This window comes from Athene noctua, chromosome 7 (genome assembly GCF_965140245.1).
Source record: "Athene noctua chromosome 7, bAthNoc1.hap1.1, whole genome shotgun sequence".
Classification (NCBI taxonomy): domain Eukaryota; kingdom Metazoa; phylum Chordata; class Aves; order Strigiformes; family Strigidae; genus Athene; species Athene noctua.
The window spans coordinates 6,616,854-6,633,262 of NC_134043.1; the positions used below are offsets into that span (position 1 = coordinate 6,616,854).

The 16,409-nt window shown below is 38.0% G+C and overlaps 1 protein-coding gene across 1 annotated transcript in view; it reads left to right on the forward strand.

Moving 5' to 3' along the window:
* LOC141962534 (von Willebrand factor D and EGF domain-containing protein-like) overlaps positions 1–16,409 on the forward strand; it is a 185,895-nt gene that overhangs the window by 127,256 nt on the left and 42,230 nt on the right. The window contains exon 21 of the mRNA XM_074910812.1: positions 12,474–13,364. Coding sequence (XP_074766913.1) covers positions 12,474–13,364 — 891 coding nt within the window. The remainder of the gene's footprint in view (positions 1–12,473; positions 13,365–16,409) is intronic.

Here is a 16,409-nt window from a genome sequence, read left to right on the forward strand (position 1 = left end):
GTTTGATGAGCTGCACCCAAAAGTCCTTCAATTTTGATTTATAATTAACAAAGTACCATTTCCCCAGCATTGATATGTGATAGATATTAATCTTTTGATGTACTTGACTTACTGAAAACCATGTAACTCCACAAATAAGTTTCTGAGCTATATTTACCTGCTCTGCCAACAATGCAGGGCCTCATTCTATTCTCACATGTTTTACCTGGCTTATATCAGTAGTTTGTGCCAGTTTAAATCAGTCAGATGTGGTTGCAATTGTTCTTGAAGTACAAGAGATTAGTCTTAAAGAAAAACTTTATCAGTATCAGAGCTGGTATGGAGTTTCATATATAAAGGGAAATTATTATTTAAAAAAATACATTCTTATATCAGAAACAAAAAGCTATTTCACTCCCTTCATAATCCATAAAGCAAGCATTCTACTTTTTTTTTTTTTTTAAATTACTAGTAGGATCAAAAGTCCCTTAATTCTACTAGCATTATAATAAAGAGGAAAGTCTAAGGAATTGAAATTTGTCCAGGCTTCCCTGGGCACATTTCACATTAGTATAAAATATCTGTTACCTTTTTGTTAGAGGAGACTGATCTATTAAATCAAACCATGCAGTATCATTGGTCATATTCTTGGCATAAAGAAAATTAATATATCCTGATGGGGGATGCTGGTGATGTTACTGCATGCTACAATATTAGTTCTCGTCAGACACTCCTGGTATTTCTCTAGGCTGGTTTCATCACTCACAGTCACAGAGATACCCATCTGTTTGCACTTTCTTTAGCAGGTTAGAGAGGTTGGTGTCATCACAAAAGATTTATTTTTTTCCTATTAGTAAATCAGCAATTTTACAGGACAAAGCAGTGCCACATCCATCACCAATAAAAGATTGTTTGTTCAGAGCCAGATCTTTCTGCCTTTCCTGGTTTAGGGAGCCGAAGATCAAGGGAGAGGGTTATTTTACGATCTCTGTAATCAAATTCTGTTTTTCCATTCTGAACACCACTGCTACCTCTCCTGCCATAGCAGTTAATTTGCAGTATTGTAGACATTTGGCACTTGATATACTTCTGTATGTGTCGGCTATTTGTTATGTTTACATACTTTATGTTTTACACTGTTCCAGTATCTGCACCGTACTTCTGATTTCACTTTGATTTTACATCAGAGAGACCTCTGTGACCTCATTTGCACCACTGTCAAATCAACATCAAGGTGTGGATTTAAAAGGAGAAGAAAATATTTTGAATTAAAAGAATGTGTGTGTTTAAACACATAGTGCTCAGTCTAACACCAGGGGAACGTATTAGTCTTAAATTTTACATTCTTAACTTCTAACTTTGAAATCACTGCTGTCATTATTAGCACTCATCATTGATCACTGACCATGAAAAATAAATAACTCCAGTAAGAGCTTTGGTCACCAACCCAAGGTTTCATCTCTGGAGCTAACTGTAGGAGTAAGGGACCTCTTACTGCCTGGAACAAATCAAATGATTTTGCTTCAAGACATGAATGAAGAACATAATGGACTCCTTTCATCTCTTATCTAACAGAATTGATGAATTTGCATTAAAAAGAGCAAGGCCTAAATTCCAGTCTCACTTACACCAGTGTAAATCATCAGTGATTCCATTAAACGAATAGCATTACCCTAATGGACTGAGCTGAGCACTGTTCCTGAAAGACACATCTTGAAACCTGCTAAGGTAGGCACAAAACACACAGAACTTTTAAATACGAAATCTGTATGTACCAGTAGGTGTAGATAAAACACACTTTTCAGCATTCAGAGGGTGCTTTGCAATGAGTAACTAAGCAGTGTTGACATGGTTTATGCAATGAGTTACAAGGCTTACCTGAAGGCAGGAACATTTTGATGGTGTAGTCATTAGTTCTGAAATTGTCTGAGCTCCTTCCAAAGAAGGCATAACAGAAATACCAGATAAATAGTAAATAATAGTCTGATTTGCCTCTGTGAGGTAGTAGCTCTCAGCTATACTTGTGGGCTCCAAAACCGGGAAGCATTGCATCTCAATGCCGTGGCTTCCAGCTCCTAACTCTGACTCAGGCCATTGAAAATCTGGCCACAACTCATCTTCGGAATTTATGTTGGAAGTTTCCAATCCCTTTCATAAACTATGTTTCAGTGTTTCTAGTTTGTGTATTTCAGGATAAAAAATGTACATTTTTTTCAGGCTGACTAGTTATGATGTAATGATGTCTCCTTCAGGGGGGACGTGATGAAATGGCAACTAATGTGGGGTTTGAAATGCCACACAAAGACATTCCATATAAATTTGGACTCATGAAGGACACAGTTTTGCAAATGGTATACCAGTAATCTTCGCACAAGGCCAGGACCAGCCTGGCATTTTGGAAATAAACTGTGACCCTTTCCTACCCTTTGAGTATGTAATTGCCACTGAAAATCCACTCCCGTACTTGTCAAGATGGAAGGGGAATCTGAGAGTCTTTCTGATGGCTTTCTCCTCCTTGGGGATACCTAATAAAATATTAAGTATTTCAGAAAAATATCAACAGAGGCCTGTACGGTATATGCTATGACCCAAACATAACAACTAAAGTGGTCACAGTGGGAAGAATATGTTTAGATAATTTAAAAGATAAACGGTTTCCAGCTTCACTGATCCATATACTCTGTCAATCCAGAATTTGTTAAGTGCTTCCAATACAGATGATATATTTAGGAAATGATGTAGCTCAGCAATAGAAGACCAATGAAGCCCAAGCCATAAAACCACTAGGGAAGAGGACTCAGCTATATGCCATGAATAATATTTACATTCAATCAGAACATCAAGTACAGATTACATTTCTCTCCTACCAAGAATGTGCCACGTTTTGCTTAAGCAATCACTGTGCCATCATGACTTTTAAGTGATAATAACACCTCAGTCTCCAGCAAATAATCTATGGAGGATACAGGGCCTGTAGTTTTTTACATTGACAAAACAGAGAGCAAGATTATTTTCTCTTAAAACTTCCAAGCTCATTTGATGATCTAGCTATAATAGCACACGGCTTTTAAAGAGAGCCAACCCTGTTTCCACAAATTTGATAAGATTGCTGTTTTGTTAAAGGCACTTAGAAGCCCTTTAGAACTGTAAGTAACTCATACTGGGCTGATGTCCCGGCTCTATTAAAGCAACACAAGAGTTTTGCTACTAACTGCAAAGCAGGAGTTGAAGAAAAAGGATTCATAAGCAATGCAAAGCACAGTACAGTGCAGGGGATAAAAATAGGGGTGAAAAATACAGACTCATCATTGCTCAGGACAGATTTAAGACTAGTTTCTTAATGTCTTGCTGTTGTTGATGAACAGATACCTACATAAGTAGTGCCACTCACTTCTCTGGACTTGCAGAATCAGTTCATGGCCAAACCATGTGAATTTTGCCCCCCAAATTACATGTCACATGTATAGAGTTAGTTCATTTCTGAAAGGACACAGTAACAGCCTATAGCTGCACACAAACCAACTGATCCTCTGGGAAGCAGGAGAAAATTCTCTCATGCTAATAATTTATTAGATTAAGAATTTCACAGAATCATAGAATACCCCAGGTTGGAAGGGACCTTGAAAGAACATCTGATCCAGCTTTTGATTTCTCAAAGAAAATTTATCTCATATATAATCATAAAAATGCAAAATACTTGTAATTTTTTGTTTTGTTTTCATTTCTATAGGACAATAGGGTAGAACTGCACACTGGAGAGAATCACCAGAGTTGTCTGGTCTGTAAGTGGTGGAACAGCTGATAAATCTGTTACATCACTAAAAAATAACAGTTCTCACTAACAGTTTCTCCATGCTAACACACATTGCTTACAGTACTTATAGAATATTGTCTCAAAAATCTCTGATTTGAACCAAGCTATTGGTTTATGAATTTTAAATTCTTCTTAAGCTAATGTAATACCTTGCAGGAAAGGTAATCTTTAAGCCTTCTTCCTTCCTTCTCCCGCAGATACCTCTGGGCAGTTCATAGCTTCCCCTTTTTATTTGTCTGAATGCAAAAAAACAGGGACTTGTTGTCTTCTTCATAGCTATTTATGTCACAGTGCTCAATCTCTAAGTGACCTCAGCTTGCTTCAAAATTCTTGCTCCATTAAACACAATAATTTCCATAATACATCCTCAGAGCCTAAGAGAGGAAAAGATTAAACACAATACTGTTGCTAGCTGAAGTGCCACTATCAAATGTCTGTACTCGCTCATCCTGATACTCCTTCAAAGAAAACTACAAACATTATAAAGGCAAATCTCGTGATATGACTGTCCCCAAAATTCCACCATGGAATTCAAAGGGCAGAAGCAACTTTTTCAAGAGCTGAAGACACCTACACTGGCAATGAGCTGTAGCTAAATAATGATACTTCAGGAACTAGTATTGCATTAACAGCATATGCTGTTCAGACAGAAGATAAGCTTCGAATTCTGCACTCATGCTGCTTAGCTTGGATTTAGGGATGCTGACTGCTCTTATACACTGCAGTCTGAATTCAGCGTACATTGTTTATAGTCTTTCTGCACAGATAAAAGAAAACACCATTTATAATTGCTAACCTGCTGGCAGGAGTGAAAAGCCCATTTGGTTAAACTAGACACAAATTAACAGAACTGACTAAGAACTTTTGTGACATACCATCTGAAAACTTATTGAAATTCCTTGTTTTTTGTTTTCTATATTAGAAAGAAACTATAGACAGTTGTCAACCTAATCACTTGAAATTGTGGAGAATTCCATAAAAGCATGATTTCACTGAGGGTATTTATATGTGCTTATATGGTATTAAAATAGATTCATTACTTGGTCTCCAGCAAGGCATAGTTCAGACTGTTTCTTAGCTTTCATATGTAAAGTAACTCATTTTTATGTGTTTACAGCCCCAAACAACATAATTATAGTTTTAGACCATTTAATTCTTGAATCGAATAAAAGGAGAATTTCAGTAAAATATTCAAATTTAAGCTATTTTTTCTTTGAAGAAATATTATGGATTTTCTTTTGAAGAAACGTTATGAACTTTATAATCTATTATTATAGTTCTAAAGCATTCTGCATAGATGTTTCAGAGAATTAGACAGGGATACTTCAGAGATGATCTGTCTTGATTTAGCCTATTTTATATATAACTCTCAGCCTGTTCAAGCCATGAAAGAGTCTGAAGGCCCATGAGGCATCATCAGATAAGAATACAGTTTCTATTAATTTTTTCATCTCTCGCAGTGCTGAGAAGTAAAATATACTGTCAATTCCTGAATAGAGAATATAATTTAGTTTTATGAACTGTATCTTAATACAGTCTTTATTACTGCTGAAATAATACAGTTGCAGACTCAAGTAATTGGAGAAGGTAGAACACAAAGAGGAGAGGTAAAAGTTCAGACCTGAAAGATGAACAAGGGATAATGAAAGAAAGGACAATAAAATAGTTATGAGAGGGTTAAGTGAGTGATCCACGGTGTTTTTAAACACAGCCATACTTCTCCTTTGCTTCCTGTTTTGGTAGCTGGATATTCAGAGAAAAGCACAGGAAAAGCACTTCTAAAAACTGCAGCAGAGAAAGGGTTAGACCTGAAGAATGTAAAGAGCACGGAAAGAGATCTAGTAACAAAGGAGCAAGAGGAGCAAGGCTCCTGTGCAAGGGGTGAGAGCAGATCAAACGCGTTGAGTTTTTCCAACCCCTAGGAGAGAACTTTTCAATTAAATCTTGAAAAATAAACTGGAAGGTAGGAGAGGTGTTTGAGAAAACATTGTTTGTAAAAACATAGCTGGTTTATAAATCTCATAAACAATCCAGGAAAATACTGATAAAGAAAAATATTGACAGAGGGAAAAAAAAATCCTTGTTTGGGGAACATGCTCATATCTTTGCCATCAGTAATTCTTACACCATTTTTAAAAATACCGTCTCTAGTGACCCCGATGTTAAAATTTCTATTGAAAACTTACAGAAATCATCAGAAAAGTAAAAAAAAAAAAAACCAACCAAAACCAAAACAACCAAAAACAAAAACCCAAACCTAACAACCAACAAACAGAGTCTGCAAACAAAGTACAAAAAATGCATTATTTTCCTCAAAGGCCTACTCTTCTGTACACTTATTGTGTTCATTGCCTTCTTGCATGGTTCTTACACTTTGCCTTCATTTGATGCCTTGTCCCAAGAATCCCAAAAGCTGATGGATACCTCTTTGGTACGCAGATTCACATATACCATGTGAAAGTGTCATGTATTAGGATAAGTTTCATATTTAAAACTCTTTCACTACTTTCAGATTTGAATGTTATTCTAGAAATCCAGCTTACAGCCTGACACTACTATTATCTACTCAGGACACCTCAAAAGGAGCTGATCATTTAAAATCTACGGAGAAAACTGTCGTAAATTAATGTATACTAAATCAGCATTAATGCCTGAACTCTGTTTTTTGCTTGTCTTAGTCTCTAAATTATAATATTCTCTATTGAAAAAGTTTTATGAATAGAAAAATGTTCTGTATAAGGAAAGAACTATGTCTAAAAAAAATCTTTCTATGGTGGTGTTTTGCTATTTGTTGAGTGTGAAAAGGATTATCTTTATGTTTTTCTTGACATCTCTTAGATCAGACTGAAATGTTCTCTAACATGTAGTCAGTAATATAATTTTTATGCTCATGAACTGTTTGCTTCCTGAATGAGCATCTCAGAACTCTCATTTTCTTTAAATATGTGTTAATTAATTAGATGCCAATTATACTGTTCTGAAAACTTAGAGGCAAATGAACCATACAGTGATGCAAACAAATACAAAAGACCTTTAATGCGACCTAAGCAAACACATTATCTCTTCTTGAGGTAGCATTTTCTCATATAGTCACAGGGATTTCAACATCCCAGAACTGCAAAAGGACCTCCTTGGGGTCTAGACCTCATTCCATTTATGGGAATCATTTACTCTGAATACAAGGAGATTTGTAAACAAAGTTTAGTGGGTGAGCTGGCTGAAGATCCCAGGTTTTGTCCTCCCTGAAAAGCATTGTGTTAGAGCAGAATGATTTTGTATTTCATACACACAAAACAAATTTGCGTTGCAAATTATGAATGGTGTTACAGAATTGTTATGTGCAGCTGCAGCCACATTTGACAAACAAAAGAGTCTGAAGCAGAGCAATAGTTATAATCAGAAGTGGCTGAGTGATGCAGACTCCACAGAATATTCCCTGTTGCTCATGATTTTGGTAGGTGAAGGGAAAGAAAATTGCTCACCAGGTAGCAACACTGGCAACACCATCTCATTTTTCATCAGGCTGAAACACAGCTCAGAGACAGTGAACTAGATGTTCACCTTTTAATTTCATCATTAAAGCAACAAGGGAGTAAATTTACCCATCACAGAAGTGGTGGTTTGGGAGCACAGATTTTACTAAGACTGAACGTGCCCGTACAGATGGATTCAGAGTTGTGTGACAGCTTTGCTCGTGTGCTGACCTGTCTGGATGTCAGGCATGATGGGCCCACAGGCTCTTTCTTCTGTTAGCCCAGCACAAGCCAAACAGCCTGGCTGGTTCATCCTGTCTGCCTATGCACAGCTAGTGGCTCACATGCAGCCCCACATCATCTCCTGATTTGCAAATTCCAAACCTGGGCACCTCTTAGATAAACATTATTACTCACATCCCTTATTTTCACATTTTTTCAAAGCTGGGATTAGCTTTTGCCTGTACGTACTTTGAACATATTGTGTGTTCCTAAACTCTTTTACATCACATATGACTTTTCAGTTTTTGACATAAAAAACAAGTAAAGAATCATGACCTCTAAACTTAAGCTCCTATCTAAATTTACAATAATATCCCAATCTCAATAAGTCTTTAAAATGCTTTTGTTTCTACAAAAACAATCCTGGAAAAATGCCCTTTGTGAAACTTGGGAAGTTGAAGCTGTACCTCACTTAAAGGAGCTGAGGAATTTTTTCTGGGAGTTACTGCTTGTGATTGTAAGATAAGGGACATCGGTGACTGGAAAGTCTGACCAGCATCTGAAAGTGGGGAAATTCTGGATGCTTGAGAGGAAGGAAGGGAGAATCAAAGCTATATTTCTGAATATTTGGAAGAGGGAAGACATTAGGGTATGCTTGGATGGCTAAACAGAAGATTTAGGAATTAAACACACTCTGACTAAAGAAGAAAGTTATGCCAGAACTTAATCAAATAAACCAGCAGATTAAGAACTGATGAATAAACAGAATTTCCCTAGAGCTTCCTATTGACAGCTACTCCATTCCCCCTTTCTCACCAAGTAAATACAGAAAAAAATATGAATGTGGAAAAGTAGAGAGAGAAATAGGGTGATCTTTAATACTCTGATAACAAGACTTCTTAGACCAGTGTAATTTTTCTATTCTCTCTTGACATTTTAAATAAGATTTATGTCCCGGTAGATGTTTCAAATTTTAAATGATGACCCACATAGTGTAATATGTCAGAAGAGCATTTTCTGTCGTCATTCTTCTGAATGAGAAATGTGCTAGACAGCATGTACTACTAAATGTTAATAGCTCTAAAACTACACAAATTGTAAATTTATTGAACTGTGTTAATAATGAGATGATTTCTTAAACTATTCACAGAATTCTGAAATAGTTGTAACCTGACCAGAATTAAAGGTGCCCATAATCCTCTGAACTGACAGGTGATCTTTCTGAGGAGAAGGAGCCACTCTCTACCTGCAGAGTAGACTGGTTTGGGGTATTTTATTAGATGAAAAGAGAGAACAGCACTTGAGATTACATTGCGATGCTCATAGTGTCTCCCTCTCTCATTACATGAAAAAGTTGCTTTCAAAAAACAAAAATGTAAGTTTCTAATGCTAATAGCTGAAAAAAAAAAAAAAAGCATGGCAATGAAAAGGTAATAAATATTCATTTCTACAAGAAGCTTAAGCAAGTGTTTGAGATGTCAGCTGCTAGCTGTAGGTCAGGATGGGGCTTTATCCAAGGCACATGGCTTGGGAAGGAAGGTGTGGAGGTGGAGGTGCATAATTTTAAGACCAGCAAAGTCCTGGGTGAATGGCACAGAGGACTATGGTAACCGACCTGGTCCACCCTGTCCCAGGCAGAGTATGAAACGTGTGCTGCTTCTCTAGGAGCAGAAATGTTTGGGGTTGGAAGGGGATGTGATTTCTCTTAATTCAAGTCTGGATGTGGCCTTTTCCTGAAAGCTTTTAAATGGAGAAAGAAAAAAAAAAAAAAAAAAGCCAGAAACTCGGGAGAGAGAAAATATATTAGATTTTTGTTCTGTGTTTCAGTGTTGATATGTCACCCTGGGTTTAAGAGACTGTTGAGTGTCTTCTCTGTTTGTGAGCTGCTGTTTTCACTAGCTTATATTGTCATTTTATTACCTTCAGAATGAACACGATCCTCTTCAACTACAGATATCTAGAACTTCGTTATAAAATGCAATTCAAGTGAGAGAAGAAATCAGAATTTGTTGTACCTTAACAATGCCATGACGGTGTTGGCAAGCATGAACTGGAGACTGATTATGATGATTCTGATTTATGAGTTTAGTGTGAGCAGCACAAAATACCTGAAACACTGGGCAAACCGAAGGCTGGGGGTTCTCATGTGGGGGAATTCCTGCACCACATAGAAGGAAAGTGTCCTTGTGTTGAGTTGTATGAGGGATGTTAAACTTCTGCCTCAGAAATTTGCCCTCTGTCACCCTTGTTCTAATCTTCCCCAGACAGAGGGACAACAGAGGAATCCATCTTCTCAGGGCCTGAACTATATGGTATTACGCTGTGCTTACAGTGGTGTAACTCCATCGATACGAATGGAGCACCTGCCATGCACAGCTGGAGCAAAGCAGCAGGTTCTCGGTCTCTTATCTACCTCTGTGAAAAATAAACTCAATCGTTCCACTGCTGCACATTTGCCCATTAGTATAGGCAGAAATACTGACAGGTAGTGAAAATGTATTTTTGTATAGTCATATAACCTTGAGCACTTTGCCTTGTCATTTTTTTGTTATTTTCATCCAGTCCAATATGTAATCACACACTGGCATCACAGAGAAACCAGATTCACGCAATCACAGTTCTGCATTGATAATGGGTTATACATTTGAAAATATTGATCGACTGCAAGGAAAATAAATTGAAGTAATACAAGATTTGAGAAAGCTGCTGACTACAGACAACTGAGTCTGCAATCTTTTGGTACACTTCTTTGTTTTAGCTTATTTAGATATCTGGAAAACTGCAGAAAGGAATTTTCAGGTATTCCAGAAAAAAATCCATCATATTCAAATCCTAACCAAATTGCACAGTATCATATAAGTAAAAACCTGAAATAATGAAAGCTGAGAGAACACTAGTCAACACATTTGAATGGTGCCAATATCTTATGAAGTTTAGTGGCCTCTGCAGAGTGGATGAGGGACCATGATCAGTATATATCATAATGAGCAACCAACCAAAATGTATGACAAGTCTTGACTGGTAATATTACCTGAGGTGTAAAAAATGCATTATCATAGATACACTCAAACAGTACACTCCTCCTTATAGGGAAGGCTGAAGCTTGTTTGCAGGATGGGCATATCACCTATATCATCTGATAAAGAAATAAAAGATTTCCCTTTCTCAGCTAGTCAATCTGATCCCCTTACCAGTTGCTAAAATTTAGTCAGGAGGAAAACCCATTTATTTATGACACAGTGGAAGAAGCTCAAAGCTATAATCAGGGCTCATTTTGGAAATTTGTCAGAGAGGTCATTCAGACCTTCACTGTCATTCCTGTTGATTTCTGGTCCTGAATCAAATTTTCTAAAAGCAGTAATGATCATCTATTACTGATAATTTTCTATGGGGATATTTCTTACATCTTTCTCTCATTCATTTTTAAAAATCCTTTGACTTCTATCCTCTCATGCGCTTTTTGCTGATGTCCTCTCTGCTTCACCATCTCTTTTCTTCCATTCTGTGTACCTTATCATTCATCATCCTTACTTTGGACAGTAAAATCCATGTATTTACCCACTGCTTTACTCAGTATCATGTATTTACCTACTGATATCCATAGCGTGATCCAGTACCATTGTAAAACTCCGAAATATTATGTTTCAGGGAAATAAATACTCATCAGCCACCAGTAGAATGACACTATCAGCCAAATAAACACAACTTTGGATGACAGGATTTACTTTGACCTAGTCAATGCTCTAACTTTCATTTTGACTTTTGCCAAACCTTGTAATCTTTTTCCTTGCTAACTATGGCTAATTTCAGCATCAATAGGAGTTTTAAGAACATAATTAATATTTACATTTAAAAGGAAGAGGTGCATCCTGCATGGGGTTAACCCTACAACCAAGTGAGGTTTTTTGTTCAGGATCCAAGATATTCCATTTCCTATGGAGTGAGTATGCCAGAACCGGTTAAAAATAGCTTCTTCCATTCATTAGAGTCAGCAGATGACCATTAATCTTCCTGAAAGCATTGATTCAAACTACTCGTCCCCACTTTCAAGGCCCTTCACAGACTGCCCTCTCCCCATCTATCATCCCTCCTTACACAACTGAAAAGGTGGCTGGCTTTGTAACAAGCGGGTGACAGTTACAAACCAGCAGTCTCTCTTACATGCTGCCCCTCACGTCTGGAGGGAGCTGTACACAGCATTAACAAAGCTTTTCCATTTGTCTCCTTTAAATGCTTCCCTAAAACTTTCCTTTGCCATAAGGACTACAAAAGCATTACATAGTTATACACTGGTATAATGGGACTTGAGTCTCTCTAGGACACGATCTTACCAAAGAACTGTCTTAATATTGTTTATGTCTCCAGCTCCGATATCTATCTGTCCCAAACTACAATGTCTTATCTTACTCCTCGACTACAAGAGCTTGAATGTAAAGTCTGCATTATGTACTGTCTAGCAGAACATTTCCCAGCACTCTGTTGCAATAGATACAGTTAATAAGAAAAAAATATTAGCTCACGTGATCAAGAATGTAGTGTGCACCCCGGAAAGGTGTACAATGCCAAAACTTCATGGACTAGTGTAAGCCAAAATTAGTAAACCAGCATGGCAACTGTTCTTGCCTGGCTGCAAATTAACCCCTGTAAACCCAGTGCTACACCTCAAAGAATAATGCCTGACCTTCAGTAAGACTACCTTAGGCTCAATGTGAAGCCAACATAAATATATTTCATCTAGTTCATGAACTGCCACCCTGTAAGTTTTGATATTGCAGTTCCCTGTGCATCCAGTGCTGGTATTACCCATAGCAGATAACACCTTGCCATTTCCATGCCAGCCAGCATTAATGTGTCCTTAGCATATATGACAGATTAACTCTTTTACTTCTAGAATTGATGTTTGGTCTTAAATGAAATGTTCACTGCAGTTCCTTTAAACTCTAGACCAGCAAATACGGCTAATATATATCTTTCTTCTTCCCTAGTTTCAAGATCGTCCCAAAGCCATGTGGATTTTGCTGGAAGAAATATTGAAGATGCAAAAGGTTCTCACCAGGAAGATGTTTTAAAGACATCAAGAAATATATATTCCCTTCTTTCCCAATCCCAAATTCCAAGACAAGAAACTACATACTTTTTGGAAAGAAACTCCACAGCCATTAACACTCCATCCCTTACAATTAAAAGGAATACTTCGCAAGCTCAGACTTTGTCAGCAAAAAAACCTGATATGGAGTCCACAGCACTTGGGAAACAATCTTTTCTTGAAAAAAGAAGTGGTACACATACTTTTCTTCTGCATGAGGAGCCAGACCCCAGAGCCACAACTGTCAGTGTGACAAGCCATACCCCTTCTTATCTGAAACAAGACAAATCAGGTGCAACACGGACTGTCGCTTCTCATCACAACACAAATGCAAGTTTATTCTTTGCAAGGCCACATGCTGTTCAGCAAACTCGTTCCAAGTACACCTATTCTCCCCGAAAATGGCCCGGTCGAGTCACAGTCTTGAAGACTAAACCACCCCAAGATTTCCCAACAGAGCATCAGAGAGCATCTCCTTTGGCAACACACATCACGTCCTCTTTCCATTTCATAGGTTCTTCCCTTGCTACAGCTCCCCGGAACGCTGGTGTCCCAGCAGGGTCTGCTCCCCAGGCAAGGCTTCCAGCACAGACCACAGCAGTCAAAAAGGCATACAGCACAGCAATGGATCACGTGGAACTGCCAAAATCCAGCAGCGGGACATATCAGAAAAACATTTGTACTAATACGCCGTGCTTTACTGGTGTGCAGTGCGAGCTGGCCGAAGATGGAGGATTTAAATGTGGACCTTGTCCCACTGGCTACAGTGGTGATGGAATTACTTGTGAAGGTAAGGAGGAAAACCCTCTTTCAAATTATTTTATAACTTCAAATCTAATAACTCTCTAAAGTAAGAAATAATTTTGATTATAAATTTGGAGACTTTTCTAGCTGGGATCATTCTTTTTTTCAAAGCCAATTATATTTCAGAATAATAGACAAACATTCTGTAACTTTGAAAAAGCTCTTTCTGCTTACAAAAACGACATATTTATTTGATAATATCTAATCTATTGAAACCAGGGACAGATTGTGATCTTGCTTACCCTTGCTTAAGGCCAGAATCATTCTACTAAAGTCATTACATTTGAAAACATATAAAAATTCTGTGGGAAAGAGTAAAATTGACTCCCATTTCTCTACACAACACATATTCTAGGAAAAACTAATTGTTCTGCTGCCTTAAAAATTACTTTTAAATATCTACCTAATATCTTAAATAAAAAACTGAATTGTCATCTGAAATGTATAGCACCAGAAGGGTTTTCACAATATATTGAGTTATTTATTAGACAGCTTAGAATACCTCCATGAAACAATAGTATTATGCACATTGTTGAAGCAATTAATTCCCTGACTTAGCTATCATTAATTACACCTTTTATTGAAATTCCTCTGATGTTGATATCTTAATTGGCCTTTCACTACACAAAGCAAAAGCATTTGCATCATCTATTTCATTCTCTTTCACGTACGGTTTCTGATGCTCTGTGCGCAGAGCAGACAGGCGTAGGGGGTTCTCAGCCCTGATGCTCTGCAGAGGACCTTGCAGGAATTCCTTGCCATAAGTATGGCTTCGTGGTGGTGTAAAGCCCCCAGCAATACTGCAGCCTTCTGAGCTCAGAGCAGTGCTGGAGATATATTACAAAATGTGTTAAGAAAAGGTTACTATAATCTTGGGTGCTATAATTTTTGCCTGTTTGCACATTTCTGAAATGCCCCTACTAAAAGGACTTAAGGTTACTTGGCGCAAAAAGACTCTGTCTTTGACCTCTGTTTGATACCTGGAGCTAGAAAAGTACCAAGGAGCTCCTAGCACTGGGAAGTCCAAAGCAAGTTTGACCACAGAACGGCCTCCCCTCGAAGACGAGGCCCATGTACATATGAATATTTACGAATATGGGTATACGGCTGCTCTGTGTATATTTAATGTGCCCATCAGTCTAGTCCTTAAAACATAAATCTACCTCTGCCTTTTACTGTCTCACAAGCCGACATGTTTTCTTCAATTACTGGTACTACTGAAAATCTCTCTGGAGAGTCCTTAGGATGAAATACTTTATTACCAACATCGTTCTCTGTCTCGGCGCTTGATGACACAATACACAAACATCCTTTATTTGTCTCTTGTCATTGACCGTGTCACCTGACTCGGTAATAAGCCTGTCTGCTTCATCCCGAGCCCCTCTGCGCACCTGTGAGTAGCACCCTGGAGCATGGCCAGAAGTGTGAAGAGATCCCATTGTACCTCCAGCCATTGATGTCTTTTCCCATGTCAGATGCAGCTAATTCATCATGACAGATGAATCTGAAAGATGAGGATAATTCCTTGGATTAAGACCTGTTCTAACCTCACCTATCAGCACCTTACAGTAATGCTTCCACAATTGTACCAACTTCCCTCAAAGAACAGGAGGCAGCAAAATGGAGCAAATGATCAAAGCTTAGATGAGACCAACGTCTGCAAAATCTTCAGGCTTCAATGCAACCTCTGTGGCAAGCAAGCAAAATTGTTGACAGACTCAGATACTAGTGACAGTTATCACCATCCTATTCGATATCAAAATTCACGGAGATAAAAGAAACAGCCCATCTGTAGCAAGTTTTAATACCTGTGGAGCTTGAGGGGATGTGACCTTTGTTTAATAAGAGCGTCTGAAAATACTCTAAGATAATAAATACTTCACCAAGTGATATTTATCTTGTGACAGAATGTACTTTTTTTTTTCCAGTTGTGCAGATTCAAAATCAGGCTTGGAGGACCAGTAGGGAAAAAATAAGCAGCATCCTGAAAATAAATTTCTAAAGTAAATCATACCATATTTTATGTCTGTAATAATCTTATCCCTTTGGATAAGTGCCTCAGTCTTCCTGTTACAATTTAGTTGGAAGTCTTCTCCTTCTACTCTGTCTTCCTGCTTTGGGAATCACATTTACAGGAGTGCAGGCTGGAAGAGACCTCTGGAAATCATCAGGTCTAAGCTCCTACCTTCTTTTGGAAGTTCATAGCTAGATGTCAGTGTCTTTGGCTTATACGCAGGCATCTAAACTGAGATATGTTCAGATGCTTTTAGCAATTTCCACTTAGATCCCTCCCTTCGCTACTGACAACTTTGCCATCTGTAAAAAGTAGGACCTTGCTTTTGCCTGTCTTGCTTTGGCATAATAAGCATTACAGACTCTTTCACTTCTGGCAGCAGTTACTTACTCTGCAGATGGGGTGAGATGAAGTAGATCCTCAAGGCTCTACTCATCACTCCCACGACCTTTCCTACAGCTGACCAGCTTCCCAGCTTGTAGAGCTCTTTCACCTTCCTGCAAAAGGCAGTATCACTATTTATTAGTGGCCTAATGTTAAGACTGGTCTGATAAACAGGCAAAGCCTTGAACAACTTCATTTCAGAGTAGTATTTTGGAGACAGTCAACATCACCTACACAACAGTAAAAATGAAGTAGAGGAGATAAGGCCTACTGTATTCCACTGGATTCTCTCACACGTTCTCTTGCAGAAGATGTTCACTGGCATTAGCCAAGAGTTCCTCTGCTGATGAGGGAGGTTACTAAATACCTAATTTTCACTTTGAGTGCCCTTTTCAAGGATATATACCATAAAGCCAGTGGATTACTCTGGTACACTCCTAACAGTTTTACAGGGCAGCACTTATCACCTGCCAAAGCACACTGCAGAAGTGTCGTAACACAGAACTTTAAATGTTTCAGCTCAGTATGCAAATCAAATAAAAACCTAGTCCTTTAATAATGCATAACTGGTTCAAACAGGATTGTTTTTGGAATGTTTCTGATATTTTGTCTAGTGGCACATGTAATGCAGCA